Source organism: Erinaceus europaeus, chromosome 2 (assembly GCF_950295315.1).
Source record: "Erinaceus europaeus chromosome 2, mEriEur2.1, whole genome shotgun sequence".
NCBI classification, from domain to species: domain Eukaryota; kingdom Metazoa; phylum Chordata; class Mammalia; order Eulipotyphla; family Erinaceidae; genus Erinaceus; species Erinaceus europaeus.
This window is the reverse complement of record NC_080163.1, coordinates 74606170-74633141: the sequence shown is the minus strand read 5'-3', so window position 1 is coordinate 74633141 and position 26972 is coordinate 74606170. Positions and strand designations below refer to the sequence as shown.

The 26972-nt window shown below is 39.6% G+C and overlaps 1 protein-coding gene across 1 annotated transcript in view; it reads right to left on the bottom strand.

Moving 5' to 3' along the window:
• The window catches only part of TEX15 (testis expressed 15, meiosis and synapsis associated), a 76021-nt gene that overhangs the window by 27520 nt on the left and 21529 nt on the right, over window positions 1-26972 (bottom strand). Inside the window, exons 3-4 of the mRNA XM_060183106.1 lie at window positions 15202-15355; window positions 12711-12876 (exon numbers count right to left, since the gene is read on the bottom strand). Coding sequence (XP_060039089.1) covers window positions 12711-12876; window positions 15202-15343 — 308 coding nt within the window. The 5' untranslated portion in view covers window positions 15344-15355. The remainder of the gene's footprint in view (window positions 1-12710; window positions 12877-15201; window positions 15356-26972) is intronic.

The following is a 26972-nucleotide window of genomic DNA, read 5'->3' as shown; positions in this document are numbered from 1 at the left end:
CCCAGCCCCATAACTATTATATTAAACATTAAATAAACTCTTATTACTGAGTTACCTACCCATTCTCTGGAAAGCTTAAACTAGCAGGTGGGGTTAAGATGGTGGAATAAACATCAATAGTCAGGTTATAGATATATATGGGAAAGTACATATAGAAATAGATTTTCCACAGCAAGAAATAGTGTGATCAACACACAGGTGGCAGGATGGGGGGGGGGGGAAGCTCTCTCCAATAAGATCAAAGTTCTACTATGTGACAACAAACCACAAACAGGAGATCTATAAAGTACAGAACTGGTGGGGGTTTAGGCAGAATTGTGCTGAAACCCAGTCACCATAATACTATAATACTACAACAGAAACAAGGATTAAAGAACAATGAAGAAGAGGTAGAACCATGATGGTAGCTGTCCCCAACCACCCATGGAATCTTGCTAGAGTTCTAGTATACAAAATCAAATTGAAATTCAGTTTCCATAGTAACTGTCCCTGAGGGGACATGTAGGAAGTAGTCCTTTCTGGTGGGAAGACAGGGGGTATGATATACTATAATTTAGTTTCCACAGCAATAGACCCTGTGGGCAGAGTCTTGGCTTACACAACAGATCCTGTTCCTGGTAAGCCTGAACCTGCTCTGAGCTGGTACTACCTAGACACAATTTAGTGGGTGATCACAACACTGGGAGGTTCAGGTCAACACTGAGGTTCAAACATAGATCCCTTTTTATTTTAAATAAAAATGTTTATTTATTCCCTTTTGTTGCCCTTTTTTATTGTAGTTATTGATGTCGTCGTTGTTGGATAGGACAGAGAAATGGAGAGAGGAGGGGGAGAAAGATTGACACCTGTAGACCTGCTTCACTGCCTGTGAAGTGACTCCCCTGCAGGTGGGAAGCCAGGGTCTCGAACCGGGATCCTTATGCTGGTTGTTGTGCTTTGCGCCACCTGTGCTTAACCCACTGAGCTACAGCCCGAGTGCCAGATCCTTTGTGGAACATCAAACATAATGAAAAGATAGGAAATTACCCTCATTGAACCCAGACTGGAACAAAGGAACAAACTGGTCCCAGTAACTGGAACAAAGTCCCAATTCAACAGATTTTTCAACAATATACCTCCTAAAGAGAGCTTCAAAGCTGATGCTTACCGAAATGAGGAGTTCAATGGAAGAAAACTTCAAAAAAGTCAGTATGAGATTACAACAAAAATTGAATACAGTAATTGAGATAAAAATATACAGTATAAGGATTCACAAAAAGATAAAGGCCAGAGACTGAAGAGGTGAGCTAAAGAAGAGGGCAGAGGAAACCATTAAGAAAATCCAGCAGAGGGCTGGGCTTTTGTCTTAATGGTTTCAACACACCTGGTTGAGTGCACACATTACAGTGTGCAAGGGCCTGGGTTCAAGACCCCAGTCTCCATATGCAGGGGGAAGCTTCATAAGTGCTAGAGCAGTGCTACAGGTGTCTCTCTCTCTCTCTCCTCCTTATTTCCTTCTCCCCTCTTAATTTGTCTCTATCCAAAATAAAGAAAAAAATTGTTAAAAAAATAAAACTAAGTAAAATGAACTAAAAAAATGAAGATAAAATTACAGAGTTGAGGAACAATAACAAGAGGGAACAACTTTCACTTTGTAGGAGTTCTGGAGGGAAGAAAAAACAGGTTTATTTATTATTATTTTTTTCTACCAGTGTTACTGATGATGCTGCATGATAACTGCACCATTCCTGGGGGCCCTTTCTTTTATTTTTATTTTTGCCTCCAGGGTTATTGCTGGGGCTAGGTGCCTGCACCACGAACCCACTGCTCCTGGTGGCCCCCCTCTTTTTTTCCATTTTATTGCTCTTGTTGCTTTATCATTGTTGTGGCTATTATTATTGTCATTAATGTCATTGTTGAATAGGACAGAGAGAGAAATGGAGAGGAGGGGAAGACAGAAGGGAAGAGAAAGACACCTGCAGACCTGCTTCACCACTTGTGAAGTGACCCCCTTGCAGGTGGGGAGCCGGGGGCCTCAAACTGGGATCCTTATGTCAGTCCTTGTACTTTGTGTCACATGCACTTAACCTCCTGCGCTACCACCCGACCCCTGGGGGCCCTTTCTTTTACTCCTTCATTCCTTTCTGACAGATGAGGGAGGTAGGGAGGGAGGGAGAAAGAGACATGCAGTACTGCTCCACCACTTGTGAAGCTTCCCCTCTCGCAGATGAATACCAGGATCCTGGGTCCTTAAGCAGGTGGCCTTGGGGCCATCATCCAGCCCCAAGAGAAAATTCTGATTGGAAGAAACATTAGCCATGAATTTCCCCTAAAATGAAGAAGAGACATGCCCTTATACACAAGAAGCTCTAAGAGCTCCCAAAAATCCAAACACAACCTCATCAAAATAGCTAAGATTAAAATGGTAAAGATTAAAGACAAAGAGAATTAATATCACACTGTAACATGAAACTTATACAATGTTGTATACCAATTACACTTCAATAAAACTGGTGAAAAAGATTTCTACCTCACACTAGAGGTTCAGAGAGATATAACAGTATTAGTCTTCTATTGCTGCTGTAACAAATTTAGTAGATTAAAACAAAGTTATTGGGGTCTGGTGGTGTATTACAGTTCACAGGTTTAAGCCCCTGCCCTCTCCCCACCTGTAGGGAGAAATACTTCATAAGAGGTAAAGCAGTGTTACAGGTATCTTTCCCTTCCTTTTCACTTTCCCTGCCTGTATCCAAAATAAATACAAATGCTTAATACAAAATTATCTTATAGTTATGTAGGTCATAATCAAAGTGTCATCTGGATAGTGTTCCTTTCTCATGCTACAGGGAAGGATTCCCTTTGTTGGCAGAAATCAATTACTTATAGTTGAAGTGATGACCTCTCGTTTCCATACTGGCTGTTAACTGAAGGCTGCTTCCAGGTTCTAGAAGTTACCTATATTCCTTGTTTCCTAACTCCTTTCCTCCATCTTTTAATCTTGAAAACAAAGGCTGAGCCCCTCAATCCCTATTTTTTCCCCTTCAGTCTCCTTCCTTCACTTCTGTTCCTCATATGTCATCAAACTGGGGCCATGCAGATGATACAGGTTAACCAACCATCCCAAGGCTGTGAGCTCAATTAAGTTTTCAAAGTATTTTTTTTTATTATTGTTGTTACTGATGTCGTCATTGCTGGACAGGACAGGGAGAAATGGAGAGAGGAGGAGAAGACAGAGAGGAGGAGAGAAAGAGAGACACCTGCACACCTGCTCCCCCACCCTTGAAGCGATCCCTCCGCAGGTGGGGAGTCAGCTCAAAGTCCTTTTTATTATGCAATGTGTCATATCCACAGGTTCTGGGGGTTAGGATATGATCACACTTTGTGGAGCATTTGAAGGGGTAATCTACCAAGGCAGATTCTGAACAGCTCAATAATACAGTACTCAGAACTCAACTTTCTTTTCCTTGAATCTCTCCACTACTACCTACAGCTTTATCTGTTATCTAGTTTCTTTTATGGTCATAAGAGGACTGCTATCTATTACTAGACCTATAAGTTTCCACCAGCTGACACACCATCCTTCCTCAGGATCACCTTCCCTTTCCAGGATTTCTAAGCCAAGTCTTATGCATTCTATTTAACCATCTTGATTAACTTTATATACATCAGTAAATCAATAAAGGCAAGGGGACAACAAATATTTTAGACTCATTATGTAAGATGACCTAGAATTGCTAGGGAGATTACATTTACCCATTTAGTCACCCTTTACATAGACACACAGTTGATCCTTGAGCAACATAGGCCTAGGGAACTGGTTTTATGACACATTGAGGATATCTGATTCAACTGATGCTCAAGTCCTTTATAGTCAGGTACTCAGTATCCACAGGTTTGGAATAGAGAGACTCAACAACTTACATATACCAACTGCTGAATTCATGAAAGTGGAATCCAGAGATATAGGAGACCAACTGTATTTATTGAAAACAAAAATCTCCATGTACATGGATCTAAGCAGTTCAATCCCATGTTTTTCAAAGGACTCTTGTACCTTAAAAAATGCTCTTGTTCCAGTCCAGGAGCTGGTGCAGTGGATAAAGGGCTGGACCCTCAAGCATGAAGTCCTGAGTTCTCCAGCATCACATGTACCAGAGTAATGTCTGATCCTTTCTCTCTCCTCCTATCCCTCTCATTAATACATAAAAATTTATTTTTAAAAAATGCTCTTGTTGGGGCTGGGCAGTAGCACAGCAGGTTAAGTGTACATGATACGAAGCTGGCACAAGGACTGGCACAAGGATCCTGGTTCGAGCCCCTGGCTCCCCACCTGCGGGGGGGGGGTCTCTTTACAACTGGTGAAGAAAGTTTGCTTATGTCTTTCTCTCTCCCTCTCTTGTCTTCCCCATCTCCCTTGATTTCTCTCTGTCCTATACAACAACAACAATAACAACAATAACAAGGGCAACAAAATGGAAAAAATGGCCATCAGGAGCAGTGGATTAATGGTGCAGGCACTGAGCCCCAGTGAGAACCCTGGAGAAAAAAAAAAAAAAGCTCTACAATTAAATGTATGCAAACTGAAGAATCAAATCATAATGACCAGTATTAATGATTGGTGGCAGAAAGTCTTATCTTCCAAAAATAAGTAGCTAGGATTCTTTTCCTTTAAAATTCTTATGGTTGGTAACTATATCAAGATTTTGTTTACTTCGGTATCCTGGCAACATGCCTGTGAGACTTTCCTAACTTCAATTTCCTGAGTATAGTGATTTTTAGCTACTTAATTCCAACTTGAAGCCATTATGTTTCTTCCCTTAGATTTTATTTAAAGTGTATCTTTACTACATAAAAGTGAGCATTTCTATGTACCAAACAGGATTAGTTAAAAGAAAGGTCTATGGAAAATAATCAAGGCAACAAATTTGTGTTATGTATTGTGCATTTCTCCTGATTTCCTTTTTTTTAAAAAAATATTTATTTTACTTTTTGTTCCCCTTGTTTTTATTGTTGTTGTAGTTCTTATTGTTGTTGATGTCGTCATTGTTGGATAGGACAGAGAGAAATGGAGAGAGGAGGGGAAGACAGAGAGAGGGAGAGAAAGACAGACACCTGCAGACCTACTTTACCACTTATGAAGCAACTCCCCTGCAGGTGGGGAGCTGGGGGCTTGAACTGGGATCCTTACACCGGTCCTTGTGCTTTGTGCCATGTGCGATTAACCCACTGTGCTACCGCCCAGCTCCCAAGAACAGTTATCTAAGTTAAATTCCTATTTCAGAATATTTCCAAAAAACTTTTTCATTGTACTAAATACTTGTTGGAATGCTACTGATTTCATACACAGAAACCCATTCAAAACAGTGTAAATTTCTATAATAAAATCTTAAAAAATAGGCAGATTCTATTATAATAGGATTAACTCCATGATGCCAGATGTCATAATGTTCTGGGCTTTTTCATATATATGTTATATATATTTACTTATTTTTATTGTTAGAAATAAATTGGGAAATTGAGAGGGAAGGACAGAGAAGGGGAGAGAAAGATAGACACCTGCAGACCTGCTTCACTACTTGTGAAGTGACCTCCCTGCAGGTAGGGAGGTGGGGGCTCAAACTGGGATCCTTATGCCTTACCAAACTGGGTTCTTGCACTTCACACCATGTACGCTTAACCTGCAGCACTACCACCTGACTCCCTTGTTCTGGACTTTTTCCATTTCTTTTTTTCTTGTCCTCAGTATTAGAGTCATTCCAAGAATGTTGCTATTGATAGTATGAGTGACCTGCTCCTAGTTAAATTCAGACTGGCTTCTTATTTGCAGACCCCCCCCCCCACCCCCAAGATCTGTCCTCAGAGTATCACTGTCTCAAACTGATTTCATACTGACCACCCTTAATAAAGGAAAGTCATCATGGATGGCTTGGACTACTCATCTGGGGTTGAAGTGTCAAGTACAAATTTAACCACAACATCAAACTAGATAATGATAACTTAAAATGAAGATGTTCCATACAAATATAAAATGTATGGGGAGTTGGTGGTAGCACAGCGGGTTAAGCCCAGGTAGTGCAAATCGCAAGGACTGGCATAAGGATCCCAATTCGAACCCCTGGCTCCCCACCTGCAGGGGAGTCGCTTCACAGGTGGTGAAGCAGGTTTGTAAGTGTCTATCTTTCTCTCCCCCTCTCTGTCTTCCTCTCCTCTCTCCATTTCTCTCTGTCCTATCTAACAATGAAATCAATAACAATAATCATAACTACAACAATAAAACAAGGGCAACAAAAGAGCAAATAAATATAAAAAAAGACTGAAGACTTTGTAAAAAATGAAATGTATAAAAGCAATTTCTCTAAAACCAAAGCAAGAGACAAATGTAATAGGGCTAGATATTTAATAACTGAATTTAGCTTGTTATACTGAAAAGAGTAGCTCAGTATTTTTCACTTGAAAACCTCTCTCAAGACTCTTACCCAAAGAAGTGAAAGACTTGTATACTGAAAACTACGAGTAGCTACTCAAGGAAATAGAAACTGATACCAAGAAATGGAAAGATATCCCATGCTCATGGATTGGAAGAATAAATATCATCAAAATGAATATTCTCCCCAGAGCCATATACAAATTTAATGCAATACCCATCAAAGTCCCACCAAGCTACTGTAAGAGAATAGAACAAACACTACAATCATTTATCTGGAACATGAAAACACATAGAATTGCCAAAACCATCTTAAGGAAAAGAAACAGAAATGGAGGCATCACACTCCCAGACCTTAAACTTTATTATAAAGCCATCATCATCAAAACAGCATGGTACTGGAACAAAAATAGGCACACAGACCAGTGGAACAGAACTGAAAGCCCAGAAATAAATCCCCACACCTATGGACATCTAATCTTTGATAAGGGGGCCCAAAGGATTAAATGGAAAAAGGAGGCTCTCTTCAATAAATGGTTCCGGGAAAACTGGGTTGTAACATGCAGAAGAATGAAATTGAACCACTTTATCTCACCAGAAACAAAAATCAACTCCAAATGGATCAAAGACCTAGATGTCAGACCAGAAACAATCAAATACTTAGAGGAAAACATTGGTAAAACACTTTCCCACCTACACCTCAAGGACATCTTTGATGAATCAAACCCAATTGCAAGGAAGACTAAAGCAGAAACAAATCAATGGAACTACATCAAATTGAAAAGCTTCTGCACATTCAAAGAAACTATTAAACAAACAGAGAGACCCCTCATAGAATGGGAGAAGATCTTCACATGCCAGACATCAGACAAGAAACTAATCACCAAAATATATAAAGAGCTCAGCAAACTTAGCACCAAAAAAGCAAATGACCTCATCCAAAAATGGGCAGAGGATATGAACAAAACATTCACTACAGAGGAGATCCAAAAGGCTAACAAACATATGAAAAACTGCTCTAGGTCACTGATTGTCAGAGAAATGCAAATTAAGACAACACTAAGATACCACCTCACTCCTGTAAGAATGGCATACATCAAAAAGGACAGCAGCAACAAATGCTGGAGAGGTTGTGGGGACAGAGGAACCCTTTTACATTGCTGGTGGGGATGAAAATTGATACAGCCTCTGTGGAGAGCAGTCTGGAAAACTCTCAGAAGGCTAGACATGGACCTTCCATATGATCCAGTAATTCCTCTCCTGGGGTTATACCCCAAGGACTCCATAACACCCAACCAAAAAGAGGTGTGTACTCCTATGTTCATAGCAGCACAATTCATAATAGCTAAAACCTGGAAGCAACCCAGGTGCCCAACAACAGATGAATGAATGGCTGAGAAAACTGTGGTATATATACACAATGGAATACTATGCAGCTATCAAGAACAATGAACCCACCTTCTCTGACCCATCTTGGACAGAGATAGAAGGAATTATGTTAAGTGAGCTAAGTCAGAAAGATAAAGATGAGTATGGGATGATCCCACTCATCAACAGAAGTTGAGTAAGAAGATCTGAAAGGGAAACTAAAAGCAGGACCTGACCAAACTGTAAGTAGGGCACCAAAGTAAAAACTCTGTGGTGAGGGTAGACATGCAGCTTCCTGGGCCAGTGGGGGGTGGGAGTGGGTGGGAGGGATGGGTCACAGTCTTTTGGTGGTGGGAATGGTGTTTATGTACACTCCTAGCAAAATGTAGACATATAAATCAGTAGTTAATTAATATGAGAGGGGGAAAATTAATTGTATGTCTCGAAGTTTTTCAAAACACAAACTGAATATTTTCAATATATAGGCTGTGTAATTGATATGCAGACTCTCTCAAAAGCCTAGACCAAGTAGATCAGAAGCAACCAATAGCACAGCTATATACAAGATACTGGTTACTGTACAGCAAACCCTAACAAAAGGACTTTTCAAAGTTAACCCAATTACCAAATAATGTGATGATAACATTAACTATCGATTGTCTTTTGGAACCCTAAGACAGCAGGACCTCACATCTCCACTATAGAGCCTCTACTTCCCCCAGTCCTGGAATCCTTGGATAGGGCCCACTTTCCCGCATGCCTCTCCCAATCCATATCAAGTAATATTGCATCTGCTGATCACAACCTAACTAACGCAACGATTGCCACCTCAACATGCTTCACTTCAGACTGTGTCCAGAGACTTCACATGTGGAATGACAACCCTTCAACTTCATTACTAAGGTGAGACCTTTCCTTTCATAGTATACTCTAATTTCATCTCAGGTGGTTCACTTTCTAACAAAGTCCCAAAACCTAGATATACACCAGTTTCTGTGAGAGAGAGCATATGTTCACGCATATCCGTAAACTACTGCAAAATATATACCTGAAAGCAGAAGTACACTAGAGTTTGCAGTGAGTACCCCCCTAACACTTCCTCTCCACTATTCCAAGCTTTGGGTCCATGATTGCTCAACAATTTGTTTGGCTTCTTATGTTAACTCTCTTTTCAGTCACCAGGTTCCAGATGTCATCAGGATGCCGGCCAGGCTTCCCTGGACTGAAGACCCCACCAATGTGTCCTGGAGCTCAGCTTCCCCAGAGACCCACCCTACTAGGGAAAGAGAGAGGCAGACTGGGAGTATGGACCGACCAGTCAACGCCCATGTTCAGCGGGGAAGCAATTACAGAAGCCAGACCTACCTTCTGCAACCCACAATGACCCTGGGTCCATGCTCCCAGAGGGATAGAGAATGGGAAAGCTATCAGGGGAGGGGGTGGGAAATGGAGATTGGGTGGTGGGAATTGTGTGGAGTTGTACCCCTCCTACCCTATGGTTTTGTTAATTAATCCTTTCGTAAATAAAGAATAAAAAAATAAAGAAAAAAAGAAAAAAGAAAAGAAAAAAAAGACTCTTAGGAAGAATAATCTATACACAAATCTGCACACAAATATATTTATTATGACATTATATTTAAATTTAGTTATATGTCTTCACTAGATTTGCAAACTCTTTAAAACTGAGGCAACAGTTTTCTCTGTGGATATTAAATACAGTGTCTGTTAAAGCAAGCACTCAAAGGGTTAAAGCATATATATATATTATATCAAAACATATTTATATTAATAATGTACTTCTGATAAATTTACATTTAAGAAGTGGTAGGTAGAACATAAGTTATAAAAAAAAGAAAAGCAGTGATTGGCCGTTTTTGGAGCTACCTGCCTCTTCCAAGCAAGGTGTTCTAAAGAAAAGTTAGAGACAATCAATTCTTTCTCTTTTTATGTCTCTGCTGCTAACCATTATAATTTTCCCTTTATATCTGTGTATTAAAGTTATCTAATAAGCATCACTGACTTTTAAAAAATAAAATAAAAATTTAACAATTGGCAGACTAGAGACACAAAAGTAAGATAAAGTTGACAATGTAGCAGAGGAATCAGAAAACATTTAAATAAACTCTATAAAACAAGTTTAAAGTGCTACAGAAATCAAATATGTCTAATTGGGTAAAATCCTGAGAAAGCAGATTGAAAGAATTATGTTAAGTGAGATATGCCAGAAAGAGAAAGATGAGTATGAGATGATCCCAGTCATAAACAGAAGTTGAAAAAGAACAGAAAGGGAAACAAAGCAGAATTTTGACTGGGTTTGGAGTATAATACCAAAGTAAAAGATGGTGGGGGGGATTTTCAGCTCCAATGTAGGGGTTGGGGTAGGGATACAGATTTTTGGTGGCAGAAATGGTGTTAATCTACACTTCTATTAATTTATAGTTCTATAAATCACTATTTCTTCAATATGACAGGGAAATAGATTTCAGTTCTGAGTATATATTCCTTTAGTGTAAGCACTTAATGTTTCAACTTTGTAAACTGATTGAATTCTGACACTGGGCTTAAAATGTTAAAGAATTTCTAATAACTTTTTAAAATATATTAAATCACCTATATTCTTAGACCAGGTAAATCAGAAGCAACCATTCCTATTAGTATCAAAGGTATAGTTATTTGTAAATAGCATTAAATGACATAAATCATGGCGAGGTCATGTATAGTACAGTAAATCCTAACCATTTTTCAAAGTAAACCAAGCTCCCAAATAACCTGGTTATAATGTAATTATCTATTGCCTTCTTCAACTCTAAAACAGCAAGGAAACTTCCTCATTCTCTTTAATATCTATATTTTTCTCAGTCCTGGAACCTCTGCGACTTTGCTTGTATTTCTTCATATTTCTCTTTATCCCTACCATGTGGTATTGCATCTGCTGACCTCAACCAAATAAATGCAACCAGTGCCACCAAGCCATGTTTCACTTTGGACTGTGTCCAGAGATGCCAGACCTGGGATATCAACCCTCTAGCTTCAATAATTTGGTGAGACATTTCCTAACACATGGGACTTCCTAGTTCCATTTGAAATGGCAAATTCCTTAACAAAGTTACAGAACCTAGATATAGACCAGGTCCTACGGGACAGGGTACTCTGTAAGCTAGGGGAAATATATACTTCAAAAGTGCTCAATAGTCTGCAGTGAAGAGACTTAGACTCTAAGTTTAGTAAACAAGTAGAAAGACCTAAAGAAGATACCATAAAGTACCCAATCAAATCTTTACTACTTAGGTCTAGATACTCTCCTCTCCTACCCACTTCACTTGTGTCAATCACTTTAAGTCTCACCTTGTCAGATAAAGTAAGGACTACAAAAGCTGGCTAACAGTAGGAGACTCACACATTTTAATGTTCATTACCAGGACATCCTATCATCTGAGACTCTAGTCAGGAAATCCTTGGATTCCCATGAATTTATGGTAGAATTAGATCTCTAATAGAGCCCTCTCTCCACCATCACTGGTCACTTCCACCAGGAACATTAGCATAAGCCCTTTTGTGGGCTTCTCCAGGATCTTGCCCTCACTGTAGAGCAATGGTAGGGACTGCCCCACTCTCTGAAGGGAGGATGGGTCAACTTATTATGCCTCACGAGGAAGACAGGTCCTGAAATGAGTGTAGAATGTTACTAGCTATGACCATGGGCTGCAAGCTCAGACTGACAGGGAGTTACACAGGCTCCTGTGCTAAATATGAATATATACAGGGGCCCTACCTAGTTATCAATAGGATAAACACTTAATGGAATTTGTATACTTTTCTCATATTTTGGATCTACTCTCTGCTCTAATCCAGCTTTCTAGACCTATTCTCAACTCTGACATACCATTTTCTCAGATAATACTTTTACTCTATCTGAATGCTAGCCATTGGGCTCAGGCAAAAATTATTAAAAGCATGGGCCCCTTGGAACATACCTAAAACAGACATCCTAGCTTCTTTCCATATGAAGACCCCTAGTTTCACCTGCTCTATTCCTACCTCTGGGTTCCCATTTCTTAAAAAATTTGCCTGACTCTATCTCACCACCTATTAGCCACCAAGTTGCAGATGTTACCATGGTGTCATCTTGACCTCCCTGGGCAGAGGTTCTCACCAATGTGTCACACTGGTTCTCACCAATGTGAACCTCACCTCTCCAGAGCCCTGCCTCACTAGGGAAAGATAGAAACAGGCTGGGGGTATGGATTCATCTGCCAATGTCCATGTCCAGTGGAAAAGCAATTACAGAAGCCAGAACTCCCACCTTCTGAACCCCATAGAGAATTTTGGTCCATACTCCCAGAGAGATAAAGAATAGGGAAGCTTCCAATGGAGGGGATGGGACATGAAACTCTGGTGGTGAGAACTGTGTGGATTTGTACCCATTATCTTACAATCTTGTTAATAATTATTAAATCACTAATAAAAATTAAAAAGATAACATTTTTTTCTTCCCTTCCTTACTTTACCATGGGATAAGCCAAGGGTCTAGCATGCCCAATGCTGCTGAACAGCCTCCCTGGTTAACTTTTTAAGTTATATAGCTTTAGAGACAGAGAATGGACAGATAGGGGAAGGAATGAAGATACAGCAGAGCACAGCTCCAAGCACCTGTTTTTAAATGACAAAACAATTTAAGTGCATAAAAAAACACTATCCACAGTACTACATATTCCCTTTACACAAAATTGTCAATGTGCAAAAGGAAATCTCACTAATTTTTTATGATTACACAATGTTGAGAAGGTAAAAAAAAAAACAATGAATAAACAATTTCTGTACTTATTTTCTTAGAAATACTTACCAAATCCCATGTAGTAGAAATAACAAATATGTACAAGACTCCATAGGAGAAACAAGAACAGAATTCTAAATTTCTCTACTTAGAACAATAAATTACCTCTTAGAAGTAAATTTCTTTTCCAGGTCCTCATTGTGAACCAACTTTGTATCCCCAAACTGCCATGTTGATTTTATATCACAACTTGTATCAAGTCGGCACTGGTTAAGGGTATCCTGTATGAAAATGTATTCTCTGCTATTCGTACAACAAGGTGACAGATAAACTAAAGAGAAAGAAAAAGACAAGTACTCATTTGTGTTCATAAAGTCATCCCTGGGGCTGGGGAGATAACATAAGGGTTATGCAAAAAGATTTCATACCTGAGGCTCCCAAGTTCCAGGTTCAACCCCCAGAGCCACTATAAACCAGAACCGAGCAATTCTTTAGTTTATCTTTCTCTCTGTATCTCTCTCATTGGAAAAAAAGTCATCACTGTACATCTGTACAAATGCATACTTGATAAAAGGTACAAAATAACAAAGTACTTGGAATTTTCATTAACATTTGGAGGTTCTGTAACAGTAAAATAAACTCACAGCTTAAATAAATGAAAGTATGAATGTTGTCTTCCTCCACATACATGACTGGGCTTCTTTAAAGTTAAAACATATACAATACAATACTACAATTCAACTGAGTTATTCTCAACTTAATACTCTGAATTTTAAAATATTAAATGAAAAGCTTGAACCTGGGTCCTTGTGCACTGTAAAGTGTGTGTTCAACCAGGTGTGCCACTACCTGGCCCTAATACTGTGAGTCTTTTTTTTAATTATTATATTTATTTATCGGATAGACATTCAGAAATTGAGAGGGAAGGGGGTGACAGAGAGGGAGAGAGATAAGAGAGATACCTGCAGCCCTGCTTTAACACTCACAAAGCTTTCCCTTTGCGGGTGGGACCAGAGGCTCAAACCCAGGTCCTTGAGCATTGTAATATGTATGCTCAACCAGGTGTGCCAAATCTTTAAACACATTGTTTTCACAAACCTGGTAGCTATTATTAGTGCATTAGTATTTCTTATATTTCTCCCAGGACCTCACGAACCTCTCCTGGACCGATCTGTACTATTGCTTTTACTTCAGACAAAGAAACAGAGGGGATTCTCCAGTGCATTGGAGCCCCTACTTTGGAAGAATAAAGACCAGAAAAGTAGATCGAGGAGGCTGATCAGCAGTATTGTGCAGACATGAAACCCTGGGACCATTTCCTGGTGCTGCAAAAATCATTTTTTTAAAAAAATCTTAGATTAACTTTACTTTAGATGTGTTTACTTCCTTTCTAATTCTGAAGGGTACTTTTTTTTTTTCTGGGGGCTAAACCAGATTAACAGTTCTTTGTTAATTTTATTAATAAATTAATCTTATTGATAAATTGTTAATTTTACTGATAAATGTCAAGCTTCATAGTTTTCAGCAACAATTCTGCCAATGAAAAATTCCCCTAAAAGCTATCAGGGGAGGGGGTGGGATATGGAGACTGGGTGGTGGGAATTGTACCCCTCCTACCTTATGGTTTTGTTAATCCTTTCTTAAATAAAAAAAAAAAAATTCCCCTAGAGGGTGGGAGTAGATAGCATAACGGTTATGCAAAAAGACTCTCCTGCCTGAGGCTTCCAAGTACCAGGTTCAATCCTCTACACACCATATACCAGAGTTGAGCAGTGCTTTATTACTTTATTTGACAGGACAGAGAGAAATTGAGAGGGAAGGGTAGAGCTAGGTATAGAAACACCTGCAGCTCCTCTTCACTTAGGCTACTTGAGGGTGAGATAGGACACATGTTTTGATATCACTTTGTGTGGAACAAGAGGTATGTATTTAATTTTTTTCATGAGACTGAGACCAGACAATCACTTAAGATTATGGTAGTGCCAGGAATTGATTATGGAGCTGTTAGGGCCTCAGGCATGCCAGTCCTGTGCTCTAATGCTTAACTACCTCCTTGGTATATTTAAAGAATTAATATCTGAGGGGCCAGGTGGTGGCACACCTGGTTGAGAGCACGCTGCAATGCACAAGGACCCAGGTTCAAGCCTCCCTGTCCCCACGTGCATAGGGAAAGCTTTACAAGTGGTGAAGCAGGGCTGCGGGTGTCTCTCTCCTCTATCACCTCCTTTTCTCTGGATTTCTGGCTGTTTTTATCCAATAAATAAAGACAATAAAATTTTTTTAAAAATGTCTGATTAAACTTAAAATTTTAAAAAATATTTGTTTATTCCCTTTTGTTGCTCTTGTTTTATTGCTGTAGTTATTATTATTGTTGTTGTTGGATAGGACAGAGAAATGGAGAGAGGAGGGGAAGACAGAGGAGAGAAAGATAAGACACCTGCAGACCTGCTTCACTGCTTGTGAAGCGATTCCCCTGCAGGTTGGAAGCCAGGGACTCAAACTGGGATCCTTATGCCAGTCTTTGCGCTTTGTGCCACCTGTGCTTAACCTGCTGTCTGACTCCCTGATTAAACTTAATTTTATAATCAAAATAGAAGAACATAACCAAAAATTAAGGAAATGTGATAATAGCTATGAAATAACACAGAAAAATTACCTTTCTCAGTTGTCCTCCTGATTTTAGGAATAGTAAATTTCTTCAAAGGATTGACTTCTATGCCAGTAACTAGTAAAGGTTCACCAACTGAATTCATTTTCCACAGTGTCTTGTGCTTAGTAGCAATTGCTTTCATTTCCATTTTGTTGGTGGCCTAAAATAAAGTGAAAGTTGTTGAGCAAAAGCCAACAAATAAATATGTAAGAGTTAATGACAGTAAAATAATTTAAAGTTTCTAAATAGAACTGAATAAAGATATTCTTGGTTGTACAACAGATTTTAATCTCAATTTGTCAGGTTACTTACAGTATTTGATTTTGTGGTTTCTAGTATACCTTTTTCCTCATAATCTATGCAAGCTGTAATTGGGTAACAAAATAACTTTGTGTAGCTGAAAATCTTGGAAACTTCCAATTTGTAACATTTGACAAAATTCTTGCCAGATGCTTTTATTGCCTGCTGAGGTCTCTCAAATCTAGGATTCCACTGCTCTTGACAAGAATTTTTCTCTCTGAATTTCAGATACAGGGGTGGGGGCAGACTGCATGCACATACTGCCACACACCAGGACTCACCAGGTTTGAACCTCTGCTCCCCACTTGCAGGGAGGATGAGCAGGAAGCAGGTTTGAGGGTATCTCTCTCTCTCTCTCTCCCCCTCCCTCTTCTCTCAATTTCTTTGTCCTATCAAATAAAATATAAAGAAGAAATAATAGCTGTTTGGGGAGTGGTGGATTCAGAATGCAGGTGCTGAGCCCCAGTGTTAACCCAAGTGGAACAATAAGTATGTAAATAAAATAATTCAGATATGGGGAGAGAGAGGAGGAAAGATACACAACATTGTTCCATCATTCATAGGATTTCTGCTGGCCTGTGAGCTCTACTACACTAGCTATTATCCCTGGACATAGATATTCTATTTTTACAGTGCTTTTTTTTTTTAAAATTGTAACACATATCTGTGATTAGACTGGTAATCTCTAAATAAGAATTTCTAGTTTATTACATAATTTCTGGAGAATTTGTCCTTTGTAATTTATTTAGTTATGTGAGAGAGAAAAGGAGAAAGAGAGAGAGAACCATGTAATGCAAGGATTCAAATTCAGGACTTCATACTTAATCCCCTATGCCACCTCCTTGGCTACTGGGAGAAAGTTACTAATAGTCCATGGATATCATGACAACTGATGATCAGTTAGCCATGCACTGGCTACTATTTTGTAATATCACTTTGGCTATTATTCTGTAGTATCACTATAAAAAGACATTAAGATATAAATTCCTAACTAGCAGTACCATTCCATTTACCACCTCCTCTTTCATCCACAACCCCTGCACAGACACACACACACACACACAAAATGTATTTTCATACCATTTTATGATATAGCTCATGAGTCTCCTGATACCTATTAGCTCAAACATCAGACCAAAATCCTAACCAGGAGTCACCAAAATTCTACAGAAGGATCACAAAGGCTAAGATTCTATAGAATGTTCACAAAGGACTTCTCTCCACCACAATCCTCTGTTCTTTATGAAAGGTGACAACTTCTCAATAAAACATGGATCTAAACAGAGAATGGGCAGAGACCTTTACAAGAAAGGAAAACTGAGTTTTCTCATCTAGTTTTTTATACTGTGGTACTGCCTCCTAAGATATACCAGCTCCAGGGATTAGGGCAGTAGTGCAGTGGGCTAAGCACATGTGGCGCGAAGAACAAGGACCAGTGTAAGGATCCAGGTTTGAGCCCCCGGCTCTCCACCTGCAGGGGAGTCGCTTCACAGGCAGTGAAGCAGCCCTGCAGGTGTCTATCTTTCTCTTCCCCTGTCTTCCCCATCTCTCTCTGTCCTACCCAACGACAACAACAATAATAACCACAACAATGATAAACAACAAGGGCAACAAAAGGGGAAAAATGGTTTCTAGGAGCAGTTGATTCGTGGTGCAGGCACCGAGCCCCGGCAATAACCCTGGAGGCAAAAAAAAAAAAAACATACCAGCTCCATAGATAACTGTTAGGACTGTTATTCTCACCTGGTAGTTAAGTAAGGGAGAGGGAAGGGAAGCTAATTATGATTAGAATGACTTACACCACAAGAAACTAATTAATGTTGATACACTCCTACTGTGTACAATACAAAACCATCAGTTGAATATCCTTTAAGAGTCAAGTGATGAGAAAATATTCAATGCTGCTTTAACTATAGTTAAGTTACATTTTTTAAAAGTTTTTATTATTTATTTTTTGTATTTATTTCCCCTTTTGTTGCCTTTTTTAAATTGTTGTTATAGTTATTGTTGTTGTTATAGATGTGGTTGCTGTTGGATAGGACAGACAGAAATGGAAAGAGGAGGGGAAAAAGAGAGGAGAAGAGAAAGATAGACACCTGCAGACCTGCTTCACCACCTGTGAAGTGACTCCCCTGCAGATGGGAAGCTGGGGGCTCGAACTGGGATCCTTAAGCCAGTCCTTGCGCTTTGAGCCACCTGTGCTTAACCCAATGTGCTACCGCCTGTCTCCCAGTTTTTTAATCTTTGATAGAGATAACTAGAAATTGAGAGGGAAGGGGAAGATCAAGAGGGTGAGAGAAAGACACCTGCAGCACTGCTTCACCATTTGCAAAGCTTTCCCCCTATAGGTGGGGACCAGGACTCGAACACAGGTCCTTGTGCATTGTAACATGTACGCTCACCAGGTGCACCACCACCCAACTAGTTTCGCTAGTTGATTTTACCAATATAAAATTTACCAATAAAGATTTCTAAAGTTCACAGGTTTTGATCTTCAATGCTTAGGATAATACCAGAAATTAGCCTAATACAAAAACTTTTTGATCAAAGATCAATAATCAGAGCAAATGATATTCAATATCCTCCATTAAATAAGTTGTACCCAACAATTTTTTAAGTATCTTTAAAGTAATACCCTTTTAACTTCAGCCCAAACAAACCAGTCACATTAAAGTGATAACCAAGTTCATGTACTTTCTTTCTTTTTGTAATTATTTTATGTAATTATTTTTAACTACTCCCCTCATCACATAGGAAGAAACAGAAGGAGAGAGGAAAAGACACTATAGCATTAAAGTTACCTGTAGTGTGGTAAGGGCCAGGCTCACACTGAGGCAGTGGGTATGACCAAACACCACACACTATGAAAGTGAGCTATCTTGCTATCTTTTGTTTCTCCCATCCAAGTACTAACCAGGCCAGACCATGCTTAGCTTCTGAGATAAGATGAGTTTGGGGGTGTTCAGGGTGGTATGGCCATAGACTGGTCCTTTGTTTCTTTTTTTTTTTTAATTTTTAAAAAATTATTTTTTATATTTATTTATTTATTTTCCTTTTTGTTGCCCTTGTTGTTTTTCATTGTTGTTGTAGTTATTATTGTTGTTATTGATGTCATTGTTGTTAGATAGGACAGAGAGAAATGGAGAGAGGAGGGGAAGACAGAGAGGGGGAGAGAAAGATAGACACCTGCAGACCTGCTTCACCACTGGTGAAGCAACTCCCCTGCAGGTGGGGAGCCGGGGGCTCGAACCAGGGTCCTTACACTGGTCCTTGCTCTTCGCGCCACATGCGCTTAACCCACTGGGCTACCGCCAGACTCCCTGGTCCTTTGTTTCTTTGTGTGCATTATGTCACAGTCCCACAGCCATTATATTTTTGTTTATATGTAGCAAAAATAACACTGTATATTTCAAAATATCTACATTACTCCTTTAACCATTTATATCTTTTAAATTTATTCTTCTGCATATAAAAATAAAACCATTAAATTTGAATCCTGAAGATCATCTGAAACTGTCTGATGGGTCCTACGCTGTTCTACTGGTAGCTGAGCAGTGACAAAGCAGAGAAGAAAATTATTCTAAAAATACCTGAGCAATAGTTAATATACAGGACAAGGAACACAAAGATCCTTAATAGATACTCAAAGGAGTGAACTGAAGAACATAAGCTAGAACAAGTTCTCTAGTCACTAAGATATCTACTCATATAGGTCTTAAAATTACAAGTGTTTTTCATTTTTAAATATAAAGCTAGAAATGATGAAGCATAGTAAGGAAGGTTAGTTAGCCAAGTTTAAAATGCAAAGGAAAAGCTCTTGAAGGGAAAAAAAATGTTACCCTAGTGAACATATGAATTATAAAAAAGCACATCAGCTAAGTTGATATTAAGAAGAAGTCTATGGCCATATCACCCTGAACATGCCCAATCTCGTCTGATATTAAGAAGAAAATTCTGGTTGTATGGCTAGAAGAGCAAACAAAACTCAGTATTCCCTTAAATTATATCTTAATCCCTAAACTAAACTCTAGTACAAAGCAGTACTGTATCTTTCTTCAATCAGATGAGAGATACCAGACTTTATATAAATAATTTAGATGTATATTGATTCAGTTAATCCCCACAACATCTTTATGAGATACTATTACTTTAAATTTGAAAAAGAATTTCAGAGAAATTAAATAGTGTGTTCAAAGGCCCTAGCAAGAGTTACATTTGGGCTTCAGAGTCAAGCAGTTTGGTGTTAAGAGTGAGTTCCCACATAAAACACATTAAACAAAAAAGTGATAACATGATAGCTGGATTAGGTTAAAAATCATCTAGTTTGGGTGGGGGGTAGACAGCATAATGATTATGCAAAAAGACTCTCATGCCTGAAGCTCCTAAATCTCAGGTTCAATCCCCTGCACCAGTATAAGCCAGAGCTGAGCAGTGCTCTGGTAAAAACAAACAAGTTCAAGAATGCCAGGCTTACCCAGTAGAGTGCACATGATACCATGTGTGAGGACCTAGGTTCAAGTTCCTAGTCCTCATCAGCAGGTAGAGGCTTCACGAGTGGTGGAGCAATGTTGTTTCTTTCTTTCTGTCTCTCTATGAGAAAGATAGAGAGAGAGAAAGAGGGAGAGAGAGATGCTCAACAATTTGTTTGGCTTTGTATGTTAACTCTCTTTTCAGTCACCAGGTTCCAGATGCCATCAGGATGCTGGCCAGGCTTCCCTGGATTGAAGACCCCACCAATGTGTCCTGCAGCTCAGCTTCCCCAGAGACACCCTACTAGGGAAAGAGAGATGCAGACTGGGAGTATGGACCGACCAGTCAACGCCCATGTTCAGCGGGGAAGCAATTACAGAAGCCAGACCTTCTACCTTCTGCAACCCACAATGACCCTGGGTCCATGCTCCCAGAGGGACAGAGAATGGGAAAGCTATCAGGGGAGGGGGTGGGATATGGAGATTGGGTGGTAGGAATTGTGTGGAGTTGTACCCCTCCTACCCTATGGTTTTGTTAATCAATCCTTTCTTAAATTAAAAAAAAAAAAAAAAGAGGGAGAGAGAGAAATACACAGAGACTGAGGGAAAGAAGAGGGAAGGGGAGGGGAGGGAGAAAATGGTTACTGGAAACAGTGGAGCAATGCATGTACTGAGTCTGACCAATAACTGTGGTGGAATTTTTTTAAAAAATAATTTTCATGAGGGGGGTTTAACAATCCACAGTGTACACACTGACACATGGGTACAATTTAATTATGCACTAGGACTCCAAAGTTCTTTTTTTAAAATCATCTTTACTTATTTATTAGATAGAGACAGCCGGAAATTGAAAGGGTAGGGAGCGATAAAGAAGAGAGACAGAGAGACACTTGTTTCCCTGCTTCACCACTCAAAAAGCTTTCCCCCTGCAGGTGGGGACCAGGGACTTGCACCTGGGATGCAGAATTCTTTTCTGCCTCCCCCCCTTTTTCCAGAGTCCTTTGCTTTGATGCAACACACTGTTTCCAGGCCACATTTTACTTTGTGTTCTCCTTCCCTATTCCTATTTATTTATTTATTTTAAATGTCTTTATTGGGGAATTAATGTTTTACATTCAAAAGTAAATACAATAGTTTGTACATGCACATTTCTCAGTTTTCCATATAACAATACAACCCCCAATATTTTTTATTATTAAATTTTTTTAAAAAATTGATTTTTTCTTTTGTTGTCTTTTTTTTAGAGAAATGCTGATTTTTAATTCAACTTAAAATAAACTAGGCATCAGTCATCTTTCAGCCTACAAATTAGCAAAACCATTGAGACAAGGCACAGATTTCCCCCATAATTGTTACATGGTTCCAATTACAAAAAAAAAATTATGAAAATGTTAAAACATAAAAATGTAAATCTGAGATATAAAAAAACTCCCATTTTCTACAAAATAGCACCAGTAAAAGGTGTTAAAAACCATTACAGCATTTCTGAAATGCAGCCTGTTGAACCTCCCATGCCCCTAAAATTGACTTATAAAAAGGACTTTAAAATCTCAGAGAGAGGGAGTCGGGCGGTGGCGCAGTGGGTTAAGCGCATGTGGCGCAAAGCGCAGGGACCGTCGTAAGGATCCCGGTTCGAGCCCCCGGCTCCCCACCTGCAGGGGAGTCGCTTCACGGGCGGTGAAGCAGGTCTGCAGGTGTCTATCTTTCTCTCCCCTCTCTCTCTGTCTTCCCCTCCTCTCTCCATTTCTCTCTGTCCTATCCAACAACAAAGCAATGTCAACAATGGCAATAATAACCGCAATGAGGCTGCAACAAGTAGGGCAACAAAAAGGGGGAAAAATGGCCTCCAGGAGCGGTGGATTCATGGTGCAGGCACTGAGCCCAGCAATAACCCTGGAGAAAAAAAAAAAAAAATCTCAGAGAGAGAGAGAGAGAGAGCTTTTATTGCAGTTTCTCCCCCCTGCAATCTCTTAGATGGGGAAAAGTGCGGGAAATGTGCTTCTGTCCCTGGCTATCAAAACAGGTTGAAGAACTGGCCTGTGTGCTGATTCTAGGGGAATTGTGCCTGCAGACAAGTGTGAATAGGACATCTTGGGAGTGGGGGGTATGTGAAAAGGAGGCTGGGAGACACAGGAAGGTCTAAAGAAGCCTTATCCTTCACTACCCTGCACATGGGGAAGAGGGATATGTGAAGCTATGCCTGGTTACAGCATCAGTTTCTAACAGTTTCTACAGCATCAGCTTCTAACCCAGCTCTTCCCTCCCTGAGCTCCCCAGAAGGGTCAACTACAGTCACTGAGGGGGATTTAATTAAGGGAGGTCCTGCCCTTACATGAACAGGAAGAAATAGCCCTGAATGTGAAGATGTCATCCCTGCTGTCATCATCATGAAAAATATTCTAAATGAGCCCTGGCAGTACAGTATACTGTACTGAAGGAGGAACTGGTCTGGTTGGGGAAAAATTCAAGAAAGGTAGACATCCTGTCCTCTTCTGCTAGGCCCAGGCAGGGAGAGGAAAAAAAAAACAAACAACCTCTGGGTCCTTAAAAATGTCCCTTTTTTTATTGCTGTTGTAGTTATTATTGTTGTTGTTATTGATGTTGTCGTTAAGATAGGACAGAGAGAAATGGAGAGAGGAGGGGAAAACAGAGAGGGGGAGAGAAAGATAGACACCTGAGAACCTGCTCTGCAGGTGGGGAGCTGGGGGCTTGAACTGAGATCTTTATGCTGGTCTTTGTGCTTTGCACCACCTGCACTTAACCTGCTGAGCTACCGCCCCACTCCCCCCTGTTCCTATTTATTAAGTCCCACTTGTAAGTGAGATCATTCAGTAGATATCCTCTTTTTGGCTTATCTTGCTTAATGATTTCTTTAAATTCCATCCAACATGACACAAAGGAGATGACATCATTATTTTTTTAACAGCTGAATACTACTCCATTGTCTTAAATATACCACAATTATTTTAGCCACTCATCTGTCATTGGACATCAGGGTTGCTTCCAGGCTTTGGCTATTACAAATTGTGCTGCTATGAATATGAATATATCTGGTAGATGTTTTTGTTTACTTTGGGTAAATCCACAGTAGATAGTGCTGGGTCATATAGTAGGTTCATTTCTAGTGTTCTGAGAAATTTCCAGACCATTTCCCACAAGGGTTGGACCAATTTTCATTCTCATCAGACTTCTTCACACAAACACTACAGGCCAGAAGAGAATGGCAAGATATCTGTCGAGTGCTCTATGAGAAAGGCTTTCAACCAAGACTACTGTATCCTGCTAGACTGTCATTCAGATTAGATAGAGGCATAAAAACCTTCTCAGACAAGCAACATTTGAAAGAATTAACTATCATCAAGCCTGCCCTGAGAGAAGTTCTGAAAGGTCTCCTATAAACAGACCACTATAAATAGGTCATCTATCAGAACACTCTAAAAATCTACAAGAATGGCATTAAAATATCTTCAGTCTTTGATATCAATAAATGTCGATGGCCTGAATTCACCTATTTAAAGGCACAGAGTAGGAAGATGGATCAGAAAACGCAACCCAACAATATGCTGTCTACAGGAAACCCAACTAAGTCAACAAGACAAACATAGACTCAAAGTGAAAGGATGGAAAACTATCATACACGCCAATGGCCCACAAAAAAGGTCAGGAACAGCTATTCTCATATCTGACACGATAGACTTTAAAACACATAAAATTTAAAAAGATAGAGACGGACATTACTTAATGCTCAGAGGATCAGTCAACCAAGAGGACTCAACAATTATTAGCATCTATACACCCAATGAGAAGCCAACTAAATACATCAAATGTCTACTTAAAGAGCTACAGCAATATATTAACAGCAACACAGTCATAGTAGGGGACTTCAACACCCCACTCTCTCAACTGGACAGATCTCCCAGGCAGAAAATCAATAAAGACATGAGGGAGCTAAATGAGGAAATAGATAAACTAGGACTATTGGACATTTTCAGAGTCATTCACCCAAAGAAACTGGAATACACATTCTACTTGAGTTCACATGGGTCATTCTCAAGGACAGATCATATGTTAGGCCACAAAGACAGCATCAGTAAATTCAAGAGCATTGAAATCATCCCAAGCATCTTCTCAGATCAAAGTGGAATTAAACTAACACTTAACAATCAACAAAAGATTAGTAATAGTTCCAAAATATAGAAGCTCAACAGTACACTCCTTAACTACTACTGGATCAAAGAGGAAATAAAGGAAATCAAAATGTTTCGAGAGTTCAATGAAAATAAAGACACTTTTGGTGGTGGGAATGGTGTTTATGTACACTCCTAGCAAAATGTAGACATATAAATCAGTAGTTAATTAATATGAGAGGGGGAAAATCAATTTATGTCTCAAAGTTTTTCAAAACACAAACTGAATCTTTTTAATATATAGGCTGTGTATTTGATATGCAGACTCTCTCAAAAGCCTAGACCAAGTAGATTAGAAGCATCCAATAGCACAGCTATATACTGCATACTGTACAGCAAACCATAACAAAAGGACTTTTCAAAGTTAACTCAATTACCAAATAATGTGATGATAACATTAACTATCGATTGTCTTTTGGAACCCTAAGACACCAGGAACCTCACATCTCCACTATAGAGCCCCTACTTCCCCCAATCCTGGAACCCTTGGATAGGGCCCACTTTCCTGTATGCCTCTCCCAATCCATACCAAATAATATTGCATCTGCTGATCACAACCTAACCAACGCAACCATTGCCACCTCAATGTGCTTTACCTCAGACTGTGTCCAGAGACTTCACGTGTGGAATGACAACCCTTCAGCTTCATTACTCGGGTGAGACCTTTCCTTTTATAGTACACTCTAATTTCATCTCAGGTGGTTCGCTTTCTAACAAAGTCCCAAAACCTAGATATACACCAGTTTCTGTGAGAGAGAGCTTATGTTCACACGTCTCCATAAACTACTGCAAAATATATACCTGAAAGCAGAAGTACACTAGAGTTTGCAGTGAGTACCCCCCTAACACTTCCTCTCCACTATTCCAAGCTTTGGGTCCATGATTGCTCAACAATTTGTTTGGCTTCGTATGTTAACTCTCTTTTCAGTCACCAGCTTCCAGATGTCATCAGGATGCCGGCCAGGCTTCCCTGGACTGAAGACCACACCAATGTGTCCTGGAGCTCAGCTTCCCCAGAGACCCACCCTACTAGGGAAAGAGAGAGGCAGACTGGGAGTATGGACCGACCAGTCAACGCCCATGCTCAGCAGGGAAGCAATTACAGAAGCCAGACCTTCTACCTTCTGCAACCCTCAATGACCCTGGGTCCATGCTCCCAGAGGGATAGAGAATGGGAAAGCTATCGGGGGAGAGGGTGGGTTGTGGAGATTGGGTGGTTGGAATTGTGTGGAGTTGCACCCCTCCTACCTTATGGTTTTGTTGATTAATCCTTTCTTAAATAAAAAAAATAATAAAGACAGAAGCTATCAAAATATTTGGGACACAGCTAAGGCAGTACTGAGAGGGAAGTTCATAGCCATCTTCTTCTTCTTCTTCTTCTTCTAGCGTTTGCCCTTCTTCCGTAGCCAGTCAACAGCATCAGGTTGAAAGCTGTTAGGAGCTGCTTATTGCTGGCTTTGAAAGTGACTGGGATCCATGTGGATTCAGTCGGCTAGGAAGGATCGTCAGTTTCCCCAATGAATGGGTACTCACGGGATGCACCACGGGAAGGTCGATCCAATTCATAGCCATACAAGCACACATTAGGAAACAAGAAAAAACACAAATAAACAGCCTGATCGCACATCTTAAAGGCCTAGAAGAAGAAGAACAAAGGAACCTTAAAGCAACCAGAAGGACAGAAATCACTAAAGTTAGGGCAGAAATCAATAACATTGAAAATAAGAAAACCATACAAAAAGATCAACGAAGGTAAATGTTGTTTCTTCGAAAGAGTAAACAAAATCGATAAACCTTTAGCCTGACTCACAAAACAAAAAAGGGAGAAGACCCAAATAAATCAGATTATAAATGAAAGAGGAGATATCACAATAGACATCACAGAAATTCAACATATCATGTGAGGCTTCTATGAACCTGGAAGAAATAGACAATTTCCTAGATACCTACGAACTTCCAAAATTAAATAAAGAGGAACTAGATAATATGAACAGGCCCAGTACAGCTAATGAAATTGAAACAGTTATCAAAAACCTTCCCAAGAATAAAAGTCCTGGACCAGATGGTTTTACAAATGAATTCTTCAAAACCTTCAAAGAAGAACTAATACCTCTACTTTTAAAAGTCTTCCAGAAGACTGAAGACACTGGAATACTCCCTTCCAGATTCTATGAAGCCAACATCACTCTGATACCAAAAGCAGACAGGGACACAACCAAAACCGAAAACTACAGACCAATATCTCTGATGAACATAGATGCTAAAATATTGAACAAAATTCTAACCAACCGGATATAGCAGTATATTACAAAGATTGTTCATCATGACCAAGTGGGGTTTATCCCAGGGATGCAAGGTTGGTTTAATATAAATAAATAAATAAATTTAATAAATCAATCAAAGTGATACACCACATCAATAAAAGCAAGACCAAAACCCACATGGTCATATCAATAGATGCAAAGAAAGCCTTTCACAAAATACAACATTCCTTTATGACCAAAACACTATAAAAATGGGGATAGAAAATACCTCAAGATAGTGGAGTCTATATATAGGAAACCTATAGCCAACATCATGCTCAATGGTGAAAAACTGGAAGCATTTCCACTCAGATCAGGTAATAGACAGGGATGCCCATTATCACCATTACTATTCAACATAGGGTTGGAAGTTCTTGCCACAGCAATCAGGCAGGAACAAGGAATTAAAGGGATACAGATTGGAAGAGAAGTCAAACTCTCTCTATTCGCAGATAACATGATAGTATATATAGAAAAACCTAAGGAATCCAGCAAGAAGCTTTTGGAAATCATCAGGC